The sequence below is a fragment of the Poecilia mexicana genome, unplaced genomic scaffold (genome assembly GCF_051168715.1).
Source record: "Poecilia mexicana isolate PSO_F unplaced genomic scaffold, ASM5116871v1 scaffold_13, whole genome shotgun sequence".
In the NCBI taxonomy this organism is placed as follows: Eukaryota; Metazoa; Chordata; class Actinopteri; order Cyprinodontiformes; family Poeciliidae; genus Poecilia; species Poecilia mexicana.
In genome coordinates this window covers 10,277,490-10,303,503 of record NW_028263382.1, presented here as the reverse complement: position 1 = coordinate 10,303,503, position 26,014 = coordinate 10,277,490, and the positions used below count along the sequence as shown (strand labels likewise).

Genomic DNA, 26,014 nt, shown 5'->3' with positions numbered 1-26,014 from the left:
AGGGCTTTACTCTTGTTATACATTTTAAACTACTACATCACAGAACTCTGTCATTTCTACAAATTCCTGATCTTGATTTCAATTAGTCCAATTTTAATGATAAAACGAAAACGACGTCAAATCTAAACTGATTGAGATGAGAGAAATAATACATGGTACCAAAATAACCTCAGTGGTGCTAGGAGACAATTTATTTACTTCATCTGAAATGTTTTATTGGCCCTTCTAGTCTTACCCATTTTCATTTTTCAACAAAAATGAAGAACCACTCTTTTATGGAACAAAGATGTTGGCGCTTATTTTATCACTTTTTCTCTGCTTTAAGGAACTCTAGGCGGCAGTTCAACAGTGAAAATACTCTAAATCAGGCTTGTTTGCAAAGAACTGCCATGTATTTAAGGCATTTAAAGAATCTCATTGAATTTATTTTTAAATGTTATGTATGCATCTATTTACCTATATATTTATATTCTGTTAATTTACTTTACTGTTTGCTTACTTACATAATTTACTCACTTTTACTGCTTATTTTATTACTTTTCTTTACTTACTTATTGCTTATTTACTAGTTAGTTACCAACTTACTGATTGGCTCACTACTTACTTTCTTATTACTTTCCTATATATACTTACCGTACTCGTTTCTATTTATTTGCTTTTTACTTGCTATTCATATACTAATTTACTTACTTGGATATTTTGTGACTTTCTGCTACTTTCTGCATTCACTTGTTAGCCATTTATTTACTTTTTTGTTACTGACTTACCCATTGACTCACTATCAACTTTCCTACTGCCCCTACTGCCATGTACGTTTAATCCTTACTACTTATTGAGTTACTTCCTAGTCAGAGTTCAAGTTCATGTGTGCAGTAGAAACGCATTTTGTTCTACAATGAAAATCATGTTTTGCTGTCTGCAAGAATGCAACTTAGAAAAGAAGCCAAAAAAGCAAGGAATATAAAATAACCTGATAAACATGTACCAGTAACAAGATCAAAGTATTACATATATGTAAATGTTACACAGTAAACAGTGTGAATATAATGTAGAAGCAGATTATTGGTAGCAGTGCAAATGTAAACATGCGCTAGTTAATTTTAGTTGATGGCCTGAATGAAGCTGATTAAAATCACAATTAAAGCAAAATAAGTTCTTGTGGCTTTTGTAAACTAATTGTAAACTCAGTGTTATCTATCCCAGTCAGGCAGAAATATTCTTGCCCACTGCAAAACTGAATAAAGCCTGAGCTTCTGTTAATCTCAGTGCATCAAAATATTGACTTGACCAACCCAGAGTCTTGACCCGGAGCTAAATGAAAATCACTGGGTTATCACCGGCATCACATTTAAGGTCAAAGCTCTTCGAAATGCTCAAGAAAAACCCCTGACACCTGACTTTTGAGCTAAACAAGAAAAGGGAAAATTGATGCAAATCAAATACATGGTTGAATATGCTAAGTTAAACAGAATCCGCTACGCTTATAAGACTTTTTTTTTTCTTTTTTACACAAAAATAACACATATACCAGTTGGACCATTTCAAATGGAGGCTCCAAACCAGCTACTATCGATAGGGAGAAAGAGACGACACTAAATCATTTGTACAAGAGATGCACTGACCTGAACTTTCAGTTCTGTTGGTGCCAATTCCTGTTTAGCCAGTTCTGATTTCCTTAAGACTGATTATTATCCATGCCTTTCTCCAGTCAGCTGTCTTTAATTATTATCTAGTATCTCAGGAAAAGGGTTTCACTGTTATTTTAAAACAAAGACAAAATATTATTGCTAGTTAAGCTATATTTTCAATTAGCACAGTTAGCACAGGAGCTGTTAACATCTGCTATGTATTTCATATAGTGAGTGAAGCGCCTTACATGAATTAATTAACCCAAAAAGATTACCAATATTTTCAAGTCCAGTATGTTGAGCAACAGAGTTTAAAAGCACAAAGGAATAAAATGGAGCAACTGAAGAAAACATTGTAACTCTGACTTTTAAACATCCCACTTATCTTTTAGCCTTAACCTCTTAGTGATCGAGTATCCAGAGTTCACTCAATGAAAACGAACAAAACAAAAGATTGCATTTTTGAGTTTCCGACTAGCAAGTCTCCAATCATGGCTGATCAAGTTAAAAACAATTGATTTTTTTTATTTCTGTTGATAGATCTCTTTGTCTATTTAGTAAATAAATCATTGTGATGCCACAGTGTGGCTTGTAAACCTATCTGCTCCTCTTAGTTACTCTACATAGGTCCTGTTCTTTGCCTAAAGTAACCTCCAGCATTAAAAGACACAAGAATCTGACTTGTGTTTTTTTTTTTTTTTTTTTTTTTTTAATGCTTTAAATTGAGACGCACATGTGACGGAGATTGTGAACAAAATGGACACTGAAACTGAAATGACGGCCAACCAATCCTTGAAGCTAGTGTTCTTCGAACCCACATGAAGTAAATAAATGTATGCTTGTACAATATTAATATGGATAAATGCATTATACATTTGCTCACAACAGGCTTCTTAGTCCCTCTTCAACAGAGAGCTTGCCTTCTCTCCTACCAAAGTGCCCTTTATCTGCATTGATTTTTGCTGAAATAATGCCTCCATGGCACTGGAAGGTCAGGTTTCTACGGCTGTGAAGCTGTCTGAGGACAGTTGTTTTATTGTTGCAGCTTCCAGCCGTCCCACCGAAAACAATAAGCTTAACAGCTTTAGATACAGATCAATTTATGTTTGGGTTTGACTATGCATTTTGGTTCTTTTGACAACTTATTTGACATTCATTTTTTGTTGTTGCAGAATTTATGCAGACGCCGTGCATACATTAATTTTGAACAAATTCAGACCCTGGAAAAGCCGTTTTTAAGAGAAACTGAACAGCTGAAGTCTTCTCATACCTTCTTAATGGTTCTGAAAACACATCCACGGCTACATATGTTTTTGGTTCTCCCAATCTGCTGTTGGGTGTTAGCACTGTTGTTATCAGACACTGATGGCTGGCTGTGTGGCGTGTGTCTGCGCCCAGAGAGACCCAGCCCCGAGCACAATCTAATGAATGGAGCTTCGTTTAGTCAATCATGGGCTTTGTTCTGCTTTCTGCTTGCTGTTTGAACTCGGAGACAAGGATCATCCCCACAAAGGGACCAGGATTTTAGTTGTCAGCAGTCCTTTTGCAGTGCAGCTCCCTCTGTTTTCTTCCTTTCTTCAGTTTGCCTGTTTTCCTGTCTGCTCCTTAGAAAAGGAAATAACAAAAAAAAAAACACTTATTTTTCCGTTTGAAGTTTCATATTTAAGATTATGATATAATAAATAAATGCATAGAAATAAAGAAAAATTCAGGCCATTGAATTTGTAAAAGAAAAAAAAGTCAACAAAATCAACAGTAGCCAAATAGTATATTACAGTTCAGCACTTCTTGTAGTGTGCTGAAAACCTCTCCCGCTAAGAAAGACAGTATTTTGTTGCAATTTCGATGAAAGAGGAACCTGTCTGGGTAGTATAGATGTTGTGGTCAAAATTGTCTCTTTTTTTTCCACATGGTTCTTTAACGAAACTGAAATTTAAAAAAAAAAAAGGTAAAAAATGCATCTTTGCGTGTTTCAGATCCAACCATCTTTTATAAATAAAGATCATGTGCTTTGCTTTAGTATCTGCACTGCTTAAAAGTTTTCACATTTGGTTGCATTGGACACAAACTTCATTGTCTTTGGTTCAGGCTTTTTGTGATTGAACAACACAAAAATGGTGCAAACGTGATGTTTACAGTAAGATAATAATTTACATTCTGTGTTTTTGTATTTCATGCATTGCTGAAATTTTAAAGCGACTGATTCCTATTTATAAAATGATAAAAGTAAGATATATTTGAGGTTTGATGAGTTGGCTGCTGGCATTAGAGCAGCTACCTCCAATAGAGTTTGTACTTTATTTCAGTTATTTTTTTGGTCAAATTAACAGCTTTCCTTCAGCACAGCTCTCTAACATTTCCATGTTTTTATACCCCACTGTTGCACAGCTTCAAGTTGTTTTTTTTTTATTCCTCTGCTTGTTTGTACATTACAGTAATGAGGTCAGGCCACTGAAAATGAGCTGCTGTTTTACATTTTGCCCCTGAGTGTAATTCATCGTCGTGGAGACAAGCCTGTTTTTGGATGATTGATTAATCTGGCATATCGAGGTAAACTGATGTCGTGGTGGTCTGACGTCGGAGCTCACATGATGCTGCTGAGAGGCGGGCATGCAATCAGGCGAGGCTCCTGTAAATGATCTCTGCCGTTTTCACTGAGCATGATGAAGCTTTGTGACTTTCTGTGCTTCCTGTAAACCCAGTGCTGGCCTGAACCATCTTGGCAGAAGTCTAGCATCGTTTTTTTTTTTTTTTGAACCTCAAACCCCTGCAAATGGAGTTGCTCTTTTGGGACACGCTGATATATTATGGAAATAGGCCTGGCAGATCCATTTAGGATAACTAATAATGTATGCGTACACTTGGGATCACTAGTGAAAACAGTTTAGTACTCTACTCATTAGGGTAGCACACAGTTCTAGATTGCAGCCATTTTTTTTCTAAGGGTACTTTCACATAAATTGCATGACCTGTGTCTCGGCCTCTCCAACACCCAATAGAGCCATGAAAGAACTGCTGGTAATTTGCAGCACTCATTGTAGTTGTTTGAACCCTAAGACTATATGTTTAAATGCAATCTTGTAAGAGAACATTAAGGGAATTGCCTTTTAGTAGAACTCAGACTGAAAGCAGTCGGACTGAATACATCTTCCCGATTTAAGATTTTATGGAATATGGTGTTAGGTATTCCTGTATGAGAATATTCAAACGTCCTCCTTTTCCTTTCAACAGGTCAGTGGATTTTTCGTTTTCTATTTTTACATACTCTTTGAGATCAAATTAGGACATGTTCTCATCCAATTCTGGCCGGACTTGGAGGAAATGAGCCCCCTACAAAGATGTTCTTGTCATGAGTGATGCAGCATACTTCTAATTTTGGCCCCCTGAGACCAGCAGCTAGCTTTTATTAGATTACAGCCACAGAGCCAATGAGACAGAAGGTGATATATTATGGAGCATGATTGGAAAATTGCTAGTGAACTTTGGAGCTCTTTGACCTAGAATAGCTGTTCTTTTTGCCAACCAATAGGGCCCATTCAGGCGTTTCTGCTGATGTCTGATGTTCGCTTAAACATCAGGATCATGGTGAGACTAACTTATTTCTTGAAAATGTCTTGCTGATGTTTTAGAATAAATGCAGCCCCTAATATAAGTACACATTCCTCTTCAACTATTCCAGGTTTTATTGTGCTACAACCACAATGTTCAGTGTGTTTTAATTGGTTTTATTTGAAAGATGAGGTTGTGAAGTAATAGGAGAAATTCTACATGATTTATATATATTTTTACAAACAGAAATCTGTTTGTTTGCTCAACCCTTTTGAGTCAATACTTTGTAGAACTTCTGTTTGCTGGAATTACACAAACAAATCAACTGGGAACCAAAGTTGCAACATTTGTTGCATTTACATCTGGTGCGGTTTTTCTTTCACTGTGTCAAACAAACCAAACCCTTTGAAAAACCTCCCAGCCTGTGGTGGCGCTGCACCAAGAGCTACTGAAGAAAACAACATGAAAACCTCTGAAGAAGAAACATGGCGCTACTTCCTTCTTCATGAAATGTAAACACAAATGGAGTTGCAACAGATTTTTGTTGAGTTTATTGAGAATAGTTGTCCTGTCAACAGATTTTTCCATATGCTCTGGTGCTCCTCCAGATTTAATTTAATTGCTCTCCTTACTTGACCTTTTAGTTTAGGTGGACGACCTGTATTCACCAATTAAGGGACTTTTGACAGCTATCAGTTGGTTGTCCTTAAGGGGTCTCATAGCAAAGGTGGATGAATACAAATACATAATATACTGTTTAACCTTTTCAATTTCCTTCCACTTCAGGATGATGCACCAAGTTGTATTGGTGTATAACACAACTTAGTCTGTTATTACATAAAATCCCAATAAATTATATTGAAGTAGCTGGTTCTAATGTGAATCAGTTAAACGTTAACCTAATATGAATAGATTTGAAAAGCCTGGTATAAAAAAAAAGAACTTTTTTGGTTTGTGCCGTTTGTATCGTGTTTTCCTTATCAGCTAAAATATGATGTATAACCTTTCCCGGGATTTAAATGCTACTGTTTATATAAAAAATACATCTGGGAGTATCTTTGAGAATCTTTTTGCTTTCGTTTTTATTTTTGTGCTTCTTTCTGAATTCTGGTGTTATGGCTGTGAGGAGTTCGTGGAGTTGCTTCCCAGAGGTGACATACATCATCAGGCCCATTAGTGTCAGTGATGAGCCATCTATTCCATCAGCAGACTGGACCAGTTAATCTTTCATCTTGCTCCACTTCTGACAGCCATTTCTGGCGCTAATCAGAGCCAGAAAAAATATTATTTGTTGCGCACAAATCAACAAGAAATGATTACATTCAAGGAATTTCCTGGGGTAATTTTATTCTGCTCAGTAATACAAACAGCTTTTGTTTTGCAAAGCAGCTCTCCATGTCATCAGGGGCGGGGGAGTCTGTCTTTTGACAACAAATCAATATATCTACCCATATTAGAGGGGCTAACGCTCACCACGCTGGATGAAAGCTTTTACAAAGCTTTTTGTGGAGAAAGGAGATGATGCCTAACCAGCCCAGGGAGAATGGAATCACTCAGGACAATGGTTCAATTGAGGATCATTGAGGTGGGGGCAGCTGGGGGGTGTGGGGGGAGTCCCTGCCTGTGTGACTGTTGGCCTGGGCATCTCACGGGTGTCCACTGGCCTGGAGACCTCATAACAGAGGCTTTTTTCCCCTCCAGGCCTGAATGTGGCCTCATTCAGCAAACAGGACTCCAGAATACTGCACCCAGCGCCAGTCCCACACGAAAACATAGATGCTCACACAACACATTTGTGTTCTGCAGCTCTAATCATGACCCACTGATTCTTCTTAAAGGGTAGACTGACATTTTTGTGTAACTAATTTAAAAGGTCTTCTTTGAAGGACTTGTGACATCACTTCTTTTACATGATCTCCTTTTTAGTTGTGGTCAGGCTAGCGACTCACAATAGTCATATTCATTACTGTCTCACTTTGAGAAGAACTGAGACATAATTTGCTGAAGAGAGGACATTACTTTGGGAACACTATGGCCACAATGGAAAATGTTTTGTTGTTGTTTACTTTCAATAAAATTAGGATTTTAGCTGAGTAACACCACTATTTCCTCATTAAACACAAAAACTCTGTTGTTCTTTTGATTACTCTTACACTTGTGACAATTATTTAGGAAACTTAGGGAGAAAAAGTGTTTCCAACACATGAAATATGTCCTCCTCATCAGTTTACTTTGACTCAATTCACTCATGTTTCCTTCATAGAAACAAAAGAACCGAAACTGTTGCTGGTTGGTTTGACAGGTTTTCTGCATAAATGTAGCAAAAGTGCTCGCTCCATTCTTGTTCTGTTTTGCTAATAAGCTGTAAAATTAATGTATGGTTCATCAGACACTGTTGATCCAGATGATGTGATCATCCATACGCGGTACATCTTTCCTTGTTATTGAAATGTGGCTTCAAGGTGCAGAAAGTGCTTTTAAAATAGTTTCCTAAACAATGAAAAGGTAAATTGTGCTTTATTTATATTTCATATGTTAAGTTTTGATGGTGATATTTTCCATTCTAAAGAGAAAATGGTTAAAAACGGTGTTTTATCAGAGGTTGTAACTAAATATAAATTCAACGAGGCACTATACCATTTTCAATTCATATTTTGTCTTTTTATTATTTTTGCTTTTTATAGGTTGCACGGTTAAAGTGACAAAATAATCAACAAATCAATTATAAGCCCAGTATATTTAGACTGCAGCAAAAGTTGGTGGCATTGCATTGATATTCTCTGTGCATTTACTGGAGAGTGGAGGAGAAAAATTAGCTTCAGCAGCAGCTAAGCTTTCTTTTTTTTCATGTCTCCCTCAGCTCTTGTTGCACACAGCACCATCGGTCGATGGATCAGTAGACCGCCCACTCTCTACATGCTGAGCAAGTCCTCATTTTGGCTTTCCGCCCAGTTCGTTTCCAACATCCCCATCTCGGACTTGGCTTTGCTTTGTAGTCGGTGGGAAAAAAAAAACAAACAAAACAAAGCAAATAATAAAAAAAAAAGAACAGGGATGCCACACTGAAACAATAAGACGGTGGGACTGGCTTGGTCACTCTGTCCGTCTTCACAAAGCAACGGCCGGCTCAATACAATCAAACAAAGTACATTGACCCTGATTTTCAAAGTGTAACTTGGATCATGTGCGGCTCAGCCGATGGGCTCAGTGCAGCTCTAAAAGCAGAGGGCTGCTGTTTTCTGTTCTCCCTTGAGACGGATCCTTCTCCTGTATTGATTAGAGTGCAGACTAAAGGGTAATGACTACAAGGCCACGCAAAACCCTAAACTCCCCGGTAGATTTAAAACTGCTCTCCTGAATTCAAAGATTGACACGTTTTGCAACCATTTGTGCGAGGACTGATACATTTTCTCTTCATTTCACAGCACGTTGAGTTCTGTTAGAAAAAACCAAAACAGCCGTGTAAATAATCAATCACTCCAATTTCTGTCTGCCTGCAGAGAGCAGATTACACCATATGCCCAGATCTGTTGGAGCAGATGTCACCGGCTCGATGGCTCCTGTGAGTGGAGAAAGGAAGTCGTCGGCGCCCGTCCACTCCAGCCAGCCGGTGCTCTTCACCTTCGACGTGCCCGTGCGCCACTCGCACCACGGCTCCCTGTCCAACAGCGCTCCTCAGGACTACCTCCTCCTCCACCAGTGCATGAGCAGGAAGACAGAGAGTGCACGGTAAATGTCCTGATCCTCAGACGTCCTGTGTCGGTTTCCTGTTTTCCATTGATGCAGGTCAACATGCAGGTTTGTGGCTCTTCCTTTGCTCTGAAGCCCCCGAGGGTTAAAACTACTGCTGCAGGGGAAGAGTTATCCAGCTGCGCGTGAGAACCCAACACGAAGAGATAAGAGATCTCTTCGTACTTCTAAAAATAGTCAGTGTTGTAAGACGGAGGGGAAGCAAACTTGTGGTTTATATTCTACTATGTGCCCAGATTACAGTTCTTAATAAAGCAATGAAACAGATTTAAAAGACAGATATTTGCATGTTCAGTGATATTTGTAGATTGAGTTTTCCTTCTTTTAAAATGTTATAATTAAAAAAAACAATAGGAGGCATGAGTCATAGGAAACTTAAAAGTTTGATGTGTATCTCCATTCAGCCTCATTTACTCTGATATCCCAAAATAAAACTCACTGCACCCAGCTGTTTTCAACTGCAGACCTTCACACCTCATGTGGGAGAATCTGTTCAATGAAGATCTGGTCTTCAAAACTGACAGTAAAACATGGTGTTGACAGGATTATCCCTCCGCTCAGCGGAGCAGTACATTATATATAGATCAGCCAACTTTACAATCCAAAGAGACATTTTTGGCTTTTTTTCCCTACAAAATAACATCTGTCTTCTCATTTAAAGAACAATTAATATTTACAATTTATTATAAAAAAAAAAAAAATCAAACCTTATTGGGAAAAAAAACCCATCTTGTTTAGAAAGAGGCCAGATTAGAGCAACACAGAATGAAGAACTGCTAAAACTACTCTTCCCTATTTCTTTTACATATTAAATTGTCATTTCTTCATGTCTTATGTTGAAGTTTATTAAGAGTTCAACAAACTCCTAATGGAACAGACTGAGGTCTTTGTGCGTAGCATAAAAATGTGGAATAGTTTTTGGCATGCATGGACAAGGGACTGCATATACAGATTGTCAGCTACGCTCAGAGCCTGAGAACAAAGGAAACAAATGTTTATATGAAATCACTTCTGAGTTTTGCATTAAGAGTTTCCTCCTCTCCTGCCATCCTGCCTGTTTCTGAGGCAGCTTTAATCACGCCGCCATTCGGCAGAAAGTCTGTGCAGCACATGATCAATGAGTTCGAGGCGACAATTAATCTTTTCTGTACATTTTAGGCTCACGCAGGGTAGAGCCGCGCTCTCAGCTGCACGATTTGCATGCAAATTTGCTGCGCTGGGACTTTGTGAAACTCAGAGAATCAAACCTCACATTCCATCTCTTCAGCTGGAGGAACATATTTTTGTCAGAAGGTTTTGCATCAAGAGGCTGCTAATTAAGAGAAGCATCTGGTGGCAGGGTGTGATTCATGTCAGGATGAAAATCCCAGAGTCTCACGAGCATCCATCCGTTATCTATACCTGCTTAATCAGGTTCGCATGGGAGCCGACGTCTCTATCTGCTGCAGTCAACACATAGAAGATGGGGGATTCTCTGGGCAGGTCATCAGTCCATCACAGGCCAGGAGCAGTCCCTTACAGATTTTAGTATGAAAAAGAACTAAATATAAAGGCCAGCTAAAGTGGAACTACTGCACAAAGGTTCAGAAATGTATTATATGTTGAGCAGCACTGTTTGACACTTAAGGTCAAGCCGTGCAAATGAGAGACAGTAAATGAGGCGTGTCCCCAGGGTGTCCATCTGAGACTCTGGGAAACATGTAGCATTTGCACTTCTCTGTCCTGGTCAAGTAAAAAATGTGATTGAAAAAGGAAAGAAACAAAATAATAATAATTAAACAATTCTTGTATGAGCTAAATGCATTCCAGTCCACAATTATTCATTCATTCATTATTCCCTTGCACTGCAGAAAAAAAAAGATCCGTAAACTGTATGGTCAAAGTTACAGACCGTAAAATGTAAACGTATATGGTTTCTACATTGTATTACCGTAGAAAATATTTACCATGACTCAAGAAACAATTTTTAAGTAATTTTTACTTTTGTGTTTATATTATAAGAAATTGCAAAATGCGTAGAAAAATATGATAATGTTGCCACCAGATAAATAATCCTAAAATTAATGGTACTAATCAGCCAAAATTACAGATTTTGCTGCTGTTTATAGTTAAATGTATGGTGAAAAACTACAAAAATAATTTTAATGGCAAATTTTGATTTTAAAATTATTTTCCTCCAATCAAGAAGCTTTTCTGAGAGTAAATGAGATGGAATATTAAAACAATGCATCATGTGCCCCGCTTTTGTTTAGAGTTTATTTTAAAAATGTTATGTTGAAAGCTGTTCACACCTTTGTCTTTTGTCAGTGGAAAACAATTTTCTGCCACTACTTCATTCACATCCTTTTCATGGTTGCTGAACAGCTCAGTCTTAAACCTTAATCTACCAGCGGTATGAATGGTTTTGGCCACAGCTGCATGTTTGTGAAGCCCTGTCAGGCTCGTTTCCAGTGGAGGGCTGTGCCGCCATCTGCTGGCCTTTTGTGTTACTACATTTAATCCAAACTGCTTTTGAAAATATATAGTAGATCTGCATGGTATTTTAAACCACAATATGATCATGTGCGTTTCCATAATTACAAAATAAAGCTTTTATTTTCTCTATTTCTGGAGCGATTATACTTTTGCCATGCGTTTATGTGCTGATATAGATTTTGGTTACCCAGCTCATGAGGTATAATGAAAACAATGAAATAATTGAAAAGAGAGCAGAATTTGGATTAAATGCAGTTACTGTTGTCATAGCAACTTTCAACAATGACATTGCACCAGCATATTTTTGCTGATATTGTGCCGCCCTGTACAATACGTTTTTGTTTTTTTAATTAATAAACTGTGACATGTTTGAGGATAAACTCAAGCACAGTGTAAATGGACTGAGTACATATGTGTACATTTGTGTTGCAGAAGTGCCAGTTTCTCTCAGTCCACACGAAGCAATACGTTTCTGGGGAGCGACTCTCCGGTGCAGAAATTTTCCTACGGCTTCTCAAACTGTCTAAACGGCACGGGAGCTCAGCTGCACGGCTTCTACAGCCTTCCCAAACCAGGAAAGCATCAGCTGTCCGTGCACGACGATTCGTCACAGGAGGCCTGCTACGTCCTTCCGCGGGGTTACAGTTCTGAGGCCCCACCTCACAGCAGCCTCGGCGACCCCGACTTTGAGAACGAGGAGGTGTATACCTTCAAAACTCCCTGCAACACCCTCGCCACCATGCACAGCAACGAGCGCTCGCCGGACAATTATGATTTTCCCACCACGCCCGGCTCCTTTTATCAGATCCCACGGACATTTGACAAGAACCACAACTCCCTGACGCCATCCAGCTCTGAATCCTCCTGCGCTCCTCCGCCTAGGCCCCCTAAACCTAACCAGGGATCTGAGGGGAACTGGGGGAGTCCCCACTCTGCTGGGAGTCAGAATGGGGAGATGACATCTGCAGTGTCTGCCCTTCCACGCAGGAACACTCTCCCTGCTGTGGAGAATATCAGGCTCCACAGAGGTAGGCAGACTGACGAATCTTTTACAACTGTCCGGTTTCTCTCTTTTTCAAATCCAAGTCTCAACTGATCAGCTGTATTGCAGTGACTCCGCTGCTCGTCTCCGATTTTCTCCTTCTTTCTCCCTTCCCTTCCTCTGTCGCTCGCATTAAGCCGAGCTGTTGGGCAGAAATAAAGGAGCCAGTGTAGCAGGCACTGCTCTGCTGACACACTAATGAAATTCAAGTCATACCATCTGATCCAGAATGCCTCGTTCCAGACTGATAACCAATTAAAAAAAAAGATGCTCTCAGACACAATGTGTGTCCTCTTGGTTTCGTATGAGTTGCTTTGTCAAGTCCAAGCATGTTTTATAAGTCCACCAAAATCAAACCTTTCTGTTTGTTGTCTTTCTTCAGAATTTTCTAAATTGTTTTAAAATACTCCTACTTGGATATTTTGTTATAAATAGTGACACATGGTCTCTTTCTTGTTTGAGCATTTACAGTAGTGGTGGGCACACTTTCGCTAATGCGCTAATAGTGGAGCTAATTTTTGTGGACTTCAGCAATGCGACCGTCCATTTCTGAAGACCAGAGGCATTGTTATGCCTCAATGCACATGAGCGAGACGAGTGCACTGTATGGTAAGGAGCAAATTGAAATGACTAAATTCAGACATTAGCACAAAAAAGCACTTCTGCTAATGCACTAATAGTGGAGTTAATTTCCCATTTAGCACTTTTGTTAACATTAAAAACATTTGGCGCACTTAGCTTCCCCTAATTAAGTTATATTTGGATAAATTCTAAAGTGGAACATTGCTTGCTTGTTTTGTAAACTTTCGGTTGACTGTTAACAATTCCTCAAGTAGGTAGACGTTTATATTTATGCTCTTATTTTGAAGTGGGTGAAGACATGGCTGTTTCACTTCCTCTCCTTATGTTCTCCACCCCTGATGTGGTGCAGCAAATATTATTTATTCAGTACCCAGAATGCAACACTGTAAATCCACAGCCTGTAAACAGTATAACCTCTACTGATGTCCAGCTCGCATTCTGACCAATGTCCTACTGTTAATACTGAAGTATAAAAATATTTGCAGGTAAAAGGTCTGTTCCAAAAAGATCATTTCCTAAAGTGCAACCATTCAGATTGGTGTGCAGCAACAAATTTTAACCGTTACAGGTTGACATGCTATGTTGTGACATATGTTGTGTCACTGACACATGGCGGGTATCAATATGGTTGAGTTTAAGGCTTTAGCATTAGCTTCTGTTAAATACCATGTCGGTATAGCGCTTTGGCGCTAGTGGAACTAATGCTTGTGATTATTGCTTTAGGATTAGCCGCCCGCCACTGTTTCACAGCAATGGCAAATAATGATATACGCCTATGTATCCGTCCACAGGCTCTTCCTTTGAAATCAACAACCACCATCGTTTGTTCCACTTCAACAACTCAGGCCAGTCTGTGGAGTCTGTTAATGACGGGTTCAGCTCATACCTGGTGAGTTTTTGTTTTCTTTTTTCAAAAGACTAATAATTCATCTGAATACCACCTTTTGCTTGCATTTTCATGTTCTGGGAGATTAAGCTAAGGTGCTTTGCTAAAGTGTTTGATCAACTTGAACTTTTTTCGCATTTTGTCCTGTTGCAAAATGTTACATCATGCTGCGCGGATATTTTTCCTAAGCAAGGACTTGGAGCTTTTATTAGAAAACAGAAAAACTTTAGAGGGGGATTCACATTCCAGAGAATATTCATGAGTTAAAATGGTCCTGTCAAAGTCCAGACTTAAGTCCAATTCAGTCACTTCCGAGAAAATCAACTGAGCTTTTGCTATTTGGGGAAGCTTAGTGAAGAGATCTTTACAAAGCTGGTTGACACACAAAAGATCTGCAGCTCCAATTTATTCACTTTGTGTTTGCCTGTAACCAAAAGTCCAAATAAAATGCATCCAATGTGGTGCTGATGTGAAAAAAAGTTACATGGGTGTGTGAATATTTGGAAGGGCACTGTGCGTCACCTTTCATCTTTTTCTGTTATCCTCCACCAGAGGAGCCAGACCCCCTTGACGCGCTCGGACAGCGGTAATTCAGATGACAACTACGTTCCCATGAATCCCGGCTCCTCGCCACTCAGCGCCGCCCAGGCTGACAGTCCTAAGAATGTCTACATTCCCATGAGTCCTGGGCCGCATCACTTTGATTTCCCAGGGTTCTCTGCAACGTTACCTGCCCGGAAGGCGAGCAGTGCGTCCTTGTGTCACAGGCCCGGTCGTCTGAGTGACGTTACACCACCTCCCATCAACCGTAACCTTAAACCGAACAGGAAACGTATGTATTTCAGATTTAGAAGCATTTTCTTCGCAGAGTCTGTACAGCTGTTTGATTATATAAAATCTGTCTGCATTTTGTTTTCTGCAGCAAAGCCAACACCTCTTGATTTAAGGAACAATGGGATCATAGATGAGCTGCCGTATAAGAGCCCAGTCACCATGTCCTGGACGCGTCCCATGTGAGTCCAACTCACTGGTAAAGCCTGTCCTTTCTCCCTCAGGTCACTCAGAGTCCTATCTGGTTTTTTTTTTTTTTTTTGTTTCAGGCATGAGATGAACTCCTCCCACCACTGTCGACCAATCTCCACGCAGAGCATCACCAGCACGGACTCTGGAGACAGCGAGGAGAATTATGTGGCTATGGTAAGCTCCAGTAGCTGGAGGGCAGAGTACGCTGTGCTTCATTGTTTCATTGCACCGTGTGTGATTGAAACCTCCCTCCGGTCCCAATAGCAGAATCCGGCATCTACCTCCCCAGCCATGAGTGGCACCAGCAGCCCAGCCCCTCGGAAGTCTGGGAACGTGGACTATTTGGCACTGGACTTCCAGCCTGGCTCACCCAGCCCGCACAGAAAGGTGAGCCATTAATCTGCAGCTCCTCGGACACGGGAACTTTTCCAATTATTTCACATCAAAACCACAAGTCTCAATTTATTTTATTAGAACTTCATGCAATTGAGCAAATTAAAAGTATTTCAATATTTCAAAATAAACAGACTATGGGTTTCAAACTGTGTTGACATGAAGGGTGTTATGCTTTTATGTCTAGGTTCTCTAGGTTAGTTTCTTCCAAGATGATTCTTTATTTATCTTCGTTCATCTTTCCATCACCATCCATGCTGATGAAAAAATAAATCTAACAAATTATGCTGCCACCACCGGGTTTCAATAGTGATGTGCCGTGTTACGTCCTGAGTTTCACTCCCATCTCTGTTGCTCTGCCTCATGTCTGTCCCCTCCTTCTCTCTGTGGGACTACTGTCAAATAAAGCCCACTAGTACCAAAACAATTCTTTAAAAATAAAACATTCATTCCTGCTCAAATTTTCACATATTTGTGAGCAAGATCCCAAGATACTTAAAATCCTCCACTTGGGGCAGGACCTTGGCCCCGACCTAGAGAATGCAGATTTGAAGACATCCTGTTCGAGTCACTCTCTGCTGCGAACAGCTTCAGAGAACCTGATGAAGCCAACAGAACCACATAATCTGGAAAAAGCAGAGATGCCATACCCTCAACACCTTGGTTGGGCCTGGACATTCGGTGTTCTAAGTGTTATAAGCAGAATCCAGTCGGTGTCACAGGGCAACCTTGGCTGAGTCCAACTCTCACCGGAAATGAGCCCAACTTACCGCCGGCAATGCAGACCAAACTATGACATTGGTTATAGAGGGGCTGTATGAAGGGGCTTCCCGAAGCACGTCCCACAGGATTACACATCCAAAAGCCTTCTCCAAAAAAAGCAAGCTCAATTTTTATTTACAGATCATAACCCTGTCATATTAACAAATATGTAAAAAGCATATTTTTTTTTTATAAAAGCTACATATTTCTGCTTTAAGGTTTGTGACTGTAAAATGAGAAAGAGCTCCAGCAGTACTAATAATATTACAGGGGCCTGTATTTGTAGACTAAATTCATGACGCCACCGTTTGTTATTTTCGTACCGCCGTGTTGTCTCCCCTCCAAACAGACTCCTAATTATCACTTTCTTATTACTTCGCAGCCCTCCACATCCTCTGTGACGTCTGATGAGAAGGTGGACTACGTCCAAGTGGACAAAGAAAAGACACAGGCGCTTCAAAATACGATGCAGGAGTGGACCGACGTACGGCAGTCAGCTGAGCCTGTCAAGGGCGTCAAATCCTGACACTGACTCATACAAAAATCGAAGAACTGAAATCCCTTGTTAAGTCTCCAGGATTATGCTTGGATCACTACCATAAATAGCAGTTGGACTTGTGTAAGACTTAAATTTTGGGGCAAAAAGCCATAATTATCCTATGCCTGTTCTCTCTGTGATAATTACTTCTGCAGTGCACTGCTAGCATGCAGGATATCAGGACATACAGGTAAAAGCAAGCTGCCAAAGCTTTAAAACCAGACTGTTAGAGTGCATAAAACTATCATATTCAACCATCACTCCGGTTCGCTCGAATATATTGTATGATTAAACCTGTCCCACCAGACCTCAGCAGACATTGGTTGCATCCAGACGGTAATTTACTCTGAGCAGCAGCTCTAGCTAACTGGTCGATAACTATATTAATATACTGTGACAGTACGCATACAAGGTCTCAGGAATGCCAAGAAGCTCTCGTATTTGAACACACTTTCTCGTCCTCCCCCCCACTTCAATCTGTCATTTGTGCTGAGTCTTGCAGTAGCAGTAAGGAGGAGATTATTTTCACTGCAGGCAATCATTTCAGCTTAGCAGTGCATGTCTGGCAAGAGGAAAGGGGAGACAGAAATATAGCCATTCAAATATGCAAAAGGCCTGTGTCAAGATTAGCTAATGATAACTGCACATGACGGTTGCCTCAGTTTCAATTAGGTGAGAAACCAAACCAGATTTAGAAGCTGTCAGGCTCAGGATGGCAGTCCAATTATTTCTGTGTTGCTATCAAGTTATTGGTGTTCAGATGAACAGAACTAATGAAAGGGAAAAAAAACACTTGTAGGGTTTTGAAGGGTATATATCATTGTTGTTGCAGCTTTTTCAGTGAGTTAAGACATGTAATTTAGTTTAGGTTTATTCATGTCCATGACTGAAATCAAGAATTTGTACAAAAGAGCGAAACAAAACATAATTGAACAAAAGCCAAAACCCATCCAAGAAAGTGACAATGTTCTATTTGAGATGCCAAAGAAAATGAGCTACAGCAAACTATCCAGCTTGTATTTGAATTCATAAAGCCAACATTCATATAGAAACATATTCGAAAAATTTTGCCCTAGAGCAGTGTAGAGGACATTTAAAAGAATATGGGCTCTCTATAGAAAGATTTAAATAACTGCATTTCAGAAGTCAAAACTTATGATGCTGGATTCAGATTGATATTGCAATTTCTGTTGCGGTTCTGATGAACTAGTTACTCTGATGTGCCCAACCATGTGTTGGCACATTTAATAAAAAAAATCTGTGTAACCAGAATATGGCTATGCAGTAGTTATGCTAGTCTCATTTTTCTCCACATAATCAGTCATGAAGGTTCAACTGCACCAAAGTGAGATAACTGGATGTGATATAGAATCAGACTGCAGCTCTAATCAAATACCGTCACCTTCAGTTTTCTCAGACGGAGAGAAAACTCGAGTCACAAATGAAGCTAGTTATTTCAGGTAAACACACAGATCGTTTGTAAAATATTGCTTTTGATTTGGCCCAATCTGTGGAAATCAGAAGATGCCTTGCACTGACAAAGAACACATAAAAAGTAAAAGCTACTGTAAAGAAACCACTAAATTGCCTGAAGAACTTTATGCTCACAAACAACAGCTGTAGTTGCCTTGGTGGTCTGGCTGTTAACTACCTGCTCAAGCCTGTTTTTCGTGGCCATGGCATGAATTATGATAAGTCCTCTTCTCTAAAGTTTGGGTGGTTCAAGCAAAAGCGCTCCCTTTGTCGTTTTTTTCTTGCTTGCCATTAGGCAGCCACACATCCATGTGTTGTTAATCAAGAAAACAGTCTGCATCATATGTACAATTCTCCATCAGTCTCTCCTGAAACATCATCATCCATATATGGTACTCACTTCATGTTTCCAAGTGGCTACAAAGACAAAATGCCATACTTCCAATATTTAGAGGTTTTATGGTTATAAAATATATTTTCCCTTTAATGTATTTTCACATGCAGCTCCATGCATGTGAAACCTTGACCAAGAAACCTTAGTAGGTGGAAGTAAAAATAAAGCAAGAGGTGCTCCATTACACAACTTATAGATGAATGGTAGTATATGTCAATAATTCACAGCATTGGCATCAAGCCTAACATTTTCCACACTACATCTCTGAACATTAATTATATGTAAATTATTAACATAATGACATATTTAAGTGCATCTTGTTGACTGTTTGAAATTTGTTGCACTTGTCTGGTACAAAAAAGTGTGCTACATTAACACAGGGACTCATCAGTAATGATATTTGTATAAAATTGAGAAGTTAATTTCGGATACTTCTGTGTTTCTCTAATTTGCCTTATATTTTCATTTTATTTTAGAATGTAGTTCCTGCTGTGGAGGAGTTTGATTATTGATTATTTTGTTCAGACCAGGACCACATTGTATTCAGAACAACTGAGTGATCAGTTTCTACCTGAAGTGAAGTCCAGTATTTCATTGTGGGCTGGAACCACTTATTAAGAAAAGTATGGCCGTGCAGTGCTGGATGGTGTTATCAATTAATATTTACTGCTTATGTTTTTCTACACTTTTTACATTTTTTTCAAAATCTTTTTAATCATTTTTATTATTATTGATTCACATAACCAAGTGTTATATATAAATGGAGGCTAAATTTAGCAAACATGTGTTGTAGATTGTATTTAATTCAGTTTTGAATTCCAAAATAGGCTTTTCAAGAACCTCTCCTAAATTTGGGATGGCTGGTAAGGGTGATAACATTCCCAGATGAACTGTGATTTACAAAGAGGGGAGAAAAGATTGAAGAAGAGCTTGTCTACCTTTCAGTCTCTGAAGTGAAGTGGAGGTGTAATTTATTATCTGGAGATACTCGCTGTGAGCAGGGGAGCTGTGTACATGTTGTGGTAGATTGAGCTGAGTTATGTTCAGTGACAGCCTGGCAGTTCGAGACTGAAAACAATGCTCAGATCTACTGTCAGACCGATGACGTACTGTACTGATAATGATCTTTTTTTTTTTTTTAAGAAAACCACTGTTATTGCTACTACTGTAAAGCATTTGCAGACTGCTTGTGTTAACTTATTAATTTATTGTGTGTTTTGCAGTTGATAATTGTGAAAAAAAACAAAGAAAAACAAGTGAGGAAGAATTCTCTACTAACATTAATGTATATCTTCACTTTTTTTATTTTTTAAAGAGTTTGAGAAGTTATGCAAGTGTGATTGCAACGTGGTACAGTTAATTTGGGATACACAAGTATACCTTGTCATTCCAATATTATGGTAGACTTAAACTGTGGAAGTAGAATAAATCAAAGAGTTAAACTCTGGTTGTACCATTCTTTTGGCTGTCATCATACTATCAATAAACTCACATTTTTTGGACAGAACTGAAATAATATTCTTCTAAGAATAGCAACTGTTGAAAGAGGCGCACCCACATTCATATTCCAATGTGCAGATCGGTTTTACATACGTGTTAAAACAGCCACTACCCTGTGACAATAAAGTATGAGACAGATGATTGGTAAAGACATCAAGCTTCACAAAAAATCAAACCCGATAAATCTCGATTTATTTGGTAAATTGAGATGCATGGGCGAACTTCCACCTTGCTGAGGGTGAAGAGCTGATCGAGTCCATGACCAGGACAAAAACCACACTGCTCCTCCTGAATCCAAGATTGACCGCTGTAATGTTATTTAAAAAAAAACTCTTAAAATTTACACTTTGAAGCAAAATCTCACTGAAGTTTTTTGAAATGTCTATTTTTAAATTTGAGCACATTATTTCATTGAGTAAAAAAAAAAGGAAAAACAATCAAGGACAAAAAGTCAGTCACCAGATGCACAATTATTACCATCAATAAGGTACTTTTACAATATCTTAATACAGTATTATTCTGTCTTTTCTTTATCTGTGTGCACAGAGGTTTTGTAGGATATAGATCTAAGGTGTAAAAACACTTTTAAAATTTTTTATTATGTCTGTTTAAAAAAAAAAAAGTTCTTTAAACTGCTTCATGATTCTTTAAAAAGAACAAGTAGTGCTCAGTGTTTGCGGAAGTAAACATGGAGGCTAACGGTGGAGCTTAGCTTACACATTGGAAGTTATCGACCGGAGCAGCATATTAACAACTTAATCCTCATATAGTTCGTCATGGTTGTTTTTCTTCCCGCTTGCGCATATCAGGGCACAGAATAGTGGGATTTGTCGTGTATGAAGGACGTTCAATTCGGATGAATGCGACCTGAAGGTTAGGTCACATTTGAATCGGATTCGAATACGTATCCGACGTGTACTGTTCACACTGTCATGAAAAGATCGGATACAGGTCGCATTACGGCAGGCTCTTCAGGGGCAGGACATCAGGGGGGATGTCCTGCCCCAAGTGGAGGAGCTATCTCAGGATCTTGTTCACGAATGAGGGAAGAAAGGAGCGGGAGATTGGTGCACCATCTACCATGAAGAGGGCGCTATACCGGTCCGTCGTGGTAAAGAGAGAGCAGAGTCAAAAAGCGAAGCGCTCGATTTACTGGTCGATCTACGTTCCCACTCTCATCTATGGTCATGAACAGAGGCGCAAAAAGTGGGTATGCAGCGTATGCAACGATTAGGGGCGCAGCACCAGAGGGGGCGCCAAAACCCCGTCTGGAGGGGGCGACGCGCCGATTATGTTTTCCCATACAGTTCAGCGCGCCTCACGCTCCTTCACCTCTCACATATAACGAGGTAAATGGGGGGTTGAGCTTTACCCTGACGTTCCTTCCCTGGGGGAGGGGGGCGGCGCCGATTTATGTTTTCGCATCCACCTGAATAATGTGCAGTTGCGCCACTGGTCATGAACTTTGGGTCATGACCGAAAGAACGAGATCAAGCGGCCGAAATGGGTTTCCTCTGCAGGGTGGCTGGGCTCTTCCTGAAAGATAGGCACCAGCAACCCTCCCGACCCCATTAAGGGACAAGGGTGTAAAGAAAATGGATGGATGTTTGGCTGTCATATGTCTGCAGCTTTTAAAATGTCCCTTATAACTTTTATGAATATGACTTAGCATTAAAGGCAAATAAGCTGTTAGCCTTGAGCCGTTAGCCTTTTGCTGTTGAACAAATTGATTCCAGATGTCCCGCATTGTTCAGGTTGAAATCTTCAGTTTGTAATCAGAGAGCAATGATTGTGTTTCTCTTTGCCAGCATGGATGGAGGAGGAGACACTGAATCATTAGAGGGTATTTCTTTTACTGCAACAGCTTTTGTTTTTATTTTCTTAATTTTTTTCTTCTTTTCTGATTTTATTTTTGGTTTACATTTAAAGTTCTTTTGTCAATATTTACAGTTTGAAATATTTACAGTTTTTGTCAGCTACAGTTTGAAAAAAAAATGTCAGGGCATTGATCAAATCCGATTCTTGATCCAATTGTTTTGAAAATAGGAAACATTTTCCTCAACACCAAACACCATTTTCAACTCCAGAGTCTGAATCTGACAGAAAAACAGCAAACAGAAGGAAACCCTGAAAGAGTTTTATGAGAGGAAAAATATATTTTCACTTCAAGTAGAAACAAACTCATGAATCAGAAGAAGCTGTAGTGTTTTTCTAAAACTGAAGACTAAGATTAAATCCTCTAGAGGGCACCACATCTCTGCCTTAAGACTGATTCCAACAGGAACACCTGGGAAAAAACAGGAAGCAGTTCAGAGAGAAAAAACTCATTGAGTAAACACCCTGAGGATCACCTTTGACATCTGCCTTCGTCTCTGACTGAAATCAAACTAACACTGAACAAGGAGAACAGAGAGAGAACCCAACTACTATACACTGAAACACAGACTGCTACAGGAGGAGAAACAAGCAAATCAAAGTGAAAGTAAGTTAAGAAGGTTTCCACAGGTGAGAAACTGATTTCCTGGTTTGACGTTCTGTCTGCTGTGATTTCAGCTTCACTCTGAGACAAAATGGCTTCCAGATCAGATGATGATCTCTCCTGTCCGGTCTGTCAGGAAATAGTTAAGGATCCAGTTCTTCTGTCATGTAGCCACAGCTTCTGTAAGGAGTGTCTGCAGAAAAATTGGAGAGAGAAACCAGGAAGAGAGTGTCCAGTTTGTAAAAGGAGATCTTCAATGGAGCAACCACTTCCTAATCTGGCTCTGAAAAACCTGAATGAATCTATCTTAGAGCATAGAGCTTCAGAAGATCTCTGCAGTCTGCACTCTGAGAAACTCAAACTCTTCTGTCGGAACCATCAGCAGCCAGTGTGTCACACATGCAGAGATTCAGATTTACACAAAAACCACAGATTCAGACCCATTAATGAAGCTGCTCAACAACACAAGAAGAGCCTTCAGGAAACTCTGGAGCCTTTAAAGAAGAAGCTGGAGCTCAGGAAGAAAGTTCAGGAGGTGTTTGATCAGACAGCAGAACACCTGGAGGTCCAGGCCAGACACACAGAGAGGCAGATTATGGAGCAGTTTAAACAGCTTCATCAGTTTCTAGCAGAGGAAGAGGAGGCCAGGCTGGCTGCACTGAGGGAGGAAGCGAAGCAGAAGAGAGGGATGATGAAGGAGAAGATGGAGGCTCTGAGCAGAGAGATAGCAGCTCTTTCAGACACAGTCAGAGCCACAGAGGAGGAGCTGAGAGCTGCAGACGTCTCATTCCTGCACAACTACAAGGCTGCAGTGGAAAGAGTCCAGCGCTGCCCCCTGCTGGAGGATCCACAGCTGCCCTCAGGAGCTCTGATAGACCAGGCCAAACATCTGGGCAACCTGGCCTTCAACATCTGGAGCAACATGGAGAACATGGTGACCTACACTCTTCTGGTTCTGGACCCAAACACGGCGGGTCCAAAACTCCATCTGTCTGAAGATCTGACCAACGGGAGGGGAGGGGAGAAACAACAGCTTCCTGATAATCCAGAGAGGATTGATGGACCTTGGTCTGTTCTGAGTTCTGAGGGTTTTAACTCAGGGAACCACAGCTGGGATGTTGATGCTGGAGACAGTTTATTCTGGAGACTTGGTGTGTTAGAAGAGTCTGTTCAGAGGAAGGGATTCATACTGTCTGGACTGTTGGTTATAGATTTCTCTTCAGGTAAATATTTTGCACGTTCTCCATCAGCTCCTTCCAAAGTTCTCTCAGTCCAGAAGAATCTCCAGAGGATCAGAGTGAATCTGGACTGGGACAGAGGAAAGCTGTCCTTCTCTGATCTGGATACCAACACACACATACACACCTTCACACACACCTTCACTAAAAAGATGGTTCCATATTTTGAAATTAATAAAACATTAAAGATCCTACCGATGAAGATCTCAGTGATCAAGCAGCAGCTCTGATGATCTTAGCATGAAGATTACAAAGTCCAAATAAAAACTTATTGATCAGATTGAAACTGTGAGTTTTAAAGAGGAAACCGGAGACAATCTTATCATCTGGAGACTTCTTCATCTGTGTTTAGCTTCAGATTCATCACCAGGCTGCTGGAAGCAGCAGGGCAGCATTAATCTTTCACATCTGACTCTTTCGTCTGAGTTCAGATCTGATTTTAAAATGACTCAAAGTGAGACGTCTTGTTTTTTTCTTCATCTCTTTGTTATTATTTCCATTTTTCAGGAACTGATGTATTAAAAATGTGGATTTTATAGAATATGTGAGCAAAAATGATCTCAGCAATGTGTTTAGTTTACAAACTAAATATTTCATTTTAAAAGTAAATATTTATTGTCCAAGCTAACCTTTGAATTAAATATTTAGTTTGGAACACTGACATTTATAAATGTATGAATAACATGGTGAAAATATGACTGGAAAAAAAGAACATAAATAAAAATCATTGCTGTTATTTTTTATAATGTAATTAATGATTTTCATGTGGGCAAATTCATGTTTTAATTTTGATATTTAACCTTTTAAGCAGTTAATATATTCAGGTGTTTTGTGATAACTATTTGCTGAAGAACAGTGTGAGGACAGGTGAAGGTTAGTTCCTAAAAGTTTATTTTGTGCTTCAGCTCAGGAAAACAGACATTCCACCTAAAGAGGGAAGAGCTGAACAGATTCTAGGGGAAAAGTTATTGTTATTGTAATTGGTAATTAGTTATTGTATTTGTTCTCTGGATAAAAACTGTTGTTGGGGGAAAGGTCTCTGATCACTTTGGGTTTTGCCATCAGATGTTCTGAGATCTCAGATATATCTTTGTATTCAATAAATCTGACAAATTTTACCTCACTGACTCTTTTTGTGCTGGTTTAATCCTTCGCATGCAGATGTAGGGAAGATTTACTGATCTTAAGAATTTGGTGTTTCCGCCTGTTTTTTGTGAAGGATTTATGGATTTGGAGTACTGATCACTGAAGATGCAACTCAGAGGGTCGACCCGATAAATCAGGAGAGCAGAAACCTGTTGCAGTTGACACTGTGTAATTCTGCAGACTGAACACGCTAAAGCAGTACTTTTCAATTAGAGGCACATCTAAAACACGCAGAGCAGGGGGGCCTGAGGACTGGAACTGAGAACACTGCGCTAAAGCAAGAGTGTTTGTGTCTGAGGCAAGTGTTGTTTCTGAATTCAGAGTAAAGCAGAGGTTTGAATGTGAGGCTGGTTCATATGTGTAAAAAGAATAAAGACACTTATAACCCAGTGTTAAAAACACAAGTAAATATGAATAGATGTTGATTTAATATCTTCTTCTACAACAAGATTAAAAAGTATAAATAGATTTCATGTCTTATTTTACAATAAAAGTTAAAAATAAGTTCATAAATATAGATGAAAAGTGCCAAAATCCCTAAAAACTGTGAAATATTCCTTTAGTGATTGCTTTTTGTGACCCGGATGACGTGCGAAATTCAGATGGTGGTCTGGAAGTGGATTTCTCCTGTTCAAAACAGAGAAAATGCATCACAGCGAGTACCCTAATTCCCTAAATAGGTTGGAACAGAGGAGTTACCAAGAGAAAATACGGGTATATTTAGGATATGATCCATATTATTTCGATTAAAAAAATACTTGTCATAAAGGATTTAATCGGTGTTGAGGCGATCGACATAACCAAAAGGGATAAATAGTCCGTCCAGTCTGTTCTGGATCTGCCTCAGAATCACTTCTCAGTGGGATGTGCCTGATAAAACCCCCAATGCCCAAGAGCCATCCCCATCAAATGGATTGAACAACCTCAAATGACTCCTTTTGATGCGAAAAGTATCCTATTCATTGAAGAATAGGGTACTGCCATGACCCCAAGAGCAGAGATTAGGATGACTGTGGACGACCATAAATTAAATGGTGAATTTTCTTACATTTTTCTGTGTTGTATCATCCTAAAAAAATTCTAGTTTTAGGCTGTATGCAAATTTTTACCAGGAGTACTAACAAATTTATCTAAGTCTGTCAATTTGGAGCATTTT

At 39.5% G+C, this 26,014-nt stretch overlaps 2 protein-coding genes across 2 annotated transcripts in view; both read left to right on the top strand.

Moving 5' to 3' along the window:
- gab2 (GRB2-associated binding protein 2) overlaps nt 1–19,937 on the top strand; it is a 46,732-nt gene extending 26,795 nt beyond the window's left edge. Inside the window, exons 3-10 of the mRNA XM_014980840.2 lie at nt 8,678–8,906; nt 11,835–12,430; nt 13,818–13,915; nt 14,465–14,744; nt 14,835–14,925; nt 15,013–15,109; nt 15,200–15,322; nt 16,473–19,937. Of these exons, the coding sequence (XP_014836326.1) occupies nt 8,678–8,906; nt 11,835–12,430; nt 13,818–13,915; nt 14,465–14,744; nt 14,835–14,925; nt 15,013–15,109; nt 15,200–15,322; nt 16,473–16,616 (1,658 nt within the window). The 3' untranslated portion in view covers nt 16,617–19,937. The remainder of the gene's footprint in view (nt 1–8,677; nt 8,907–11,834; nt 12,431–13,817; nt 13,916–14,464; nt 14,745–14,834; nt 14,926–15,012; nt 15,110–15,199; nt 15,323–16,472) is intronic.
- A 2,375-nt stretch (nt 19,938–22,312) lies between these two features.
- LOC106913563 (nuclear factor 7, ovary-like) lies at nt 22,313–24,835 on the top strand. The gene is made up of 2 exons (XM_014980155.2): nt 22,313–22,477; nt 22,549–24,835. The coding sequence occupies exon 2, from the start codon at nt 22,566–22,568 to the stop codon at nt 23,940–23,942; it is 1,377 nt and encodes a 458-aa protein (XP_014835641.2). The 5' UTR covers nt 22,313–22,477; nt 22,549–22,565; the 3' UTR covers nt 23,943–24,835.
- The last annotated feature ends 1,179 nt before the right edge of the window (nt 24,836–26,014 follow it).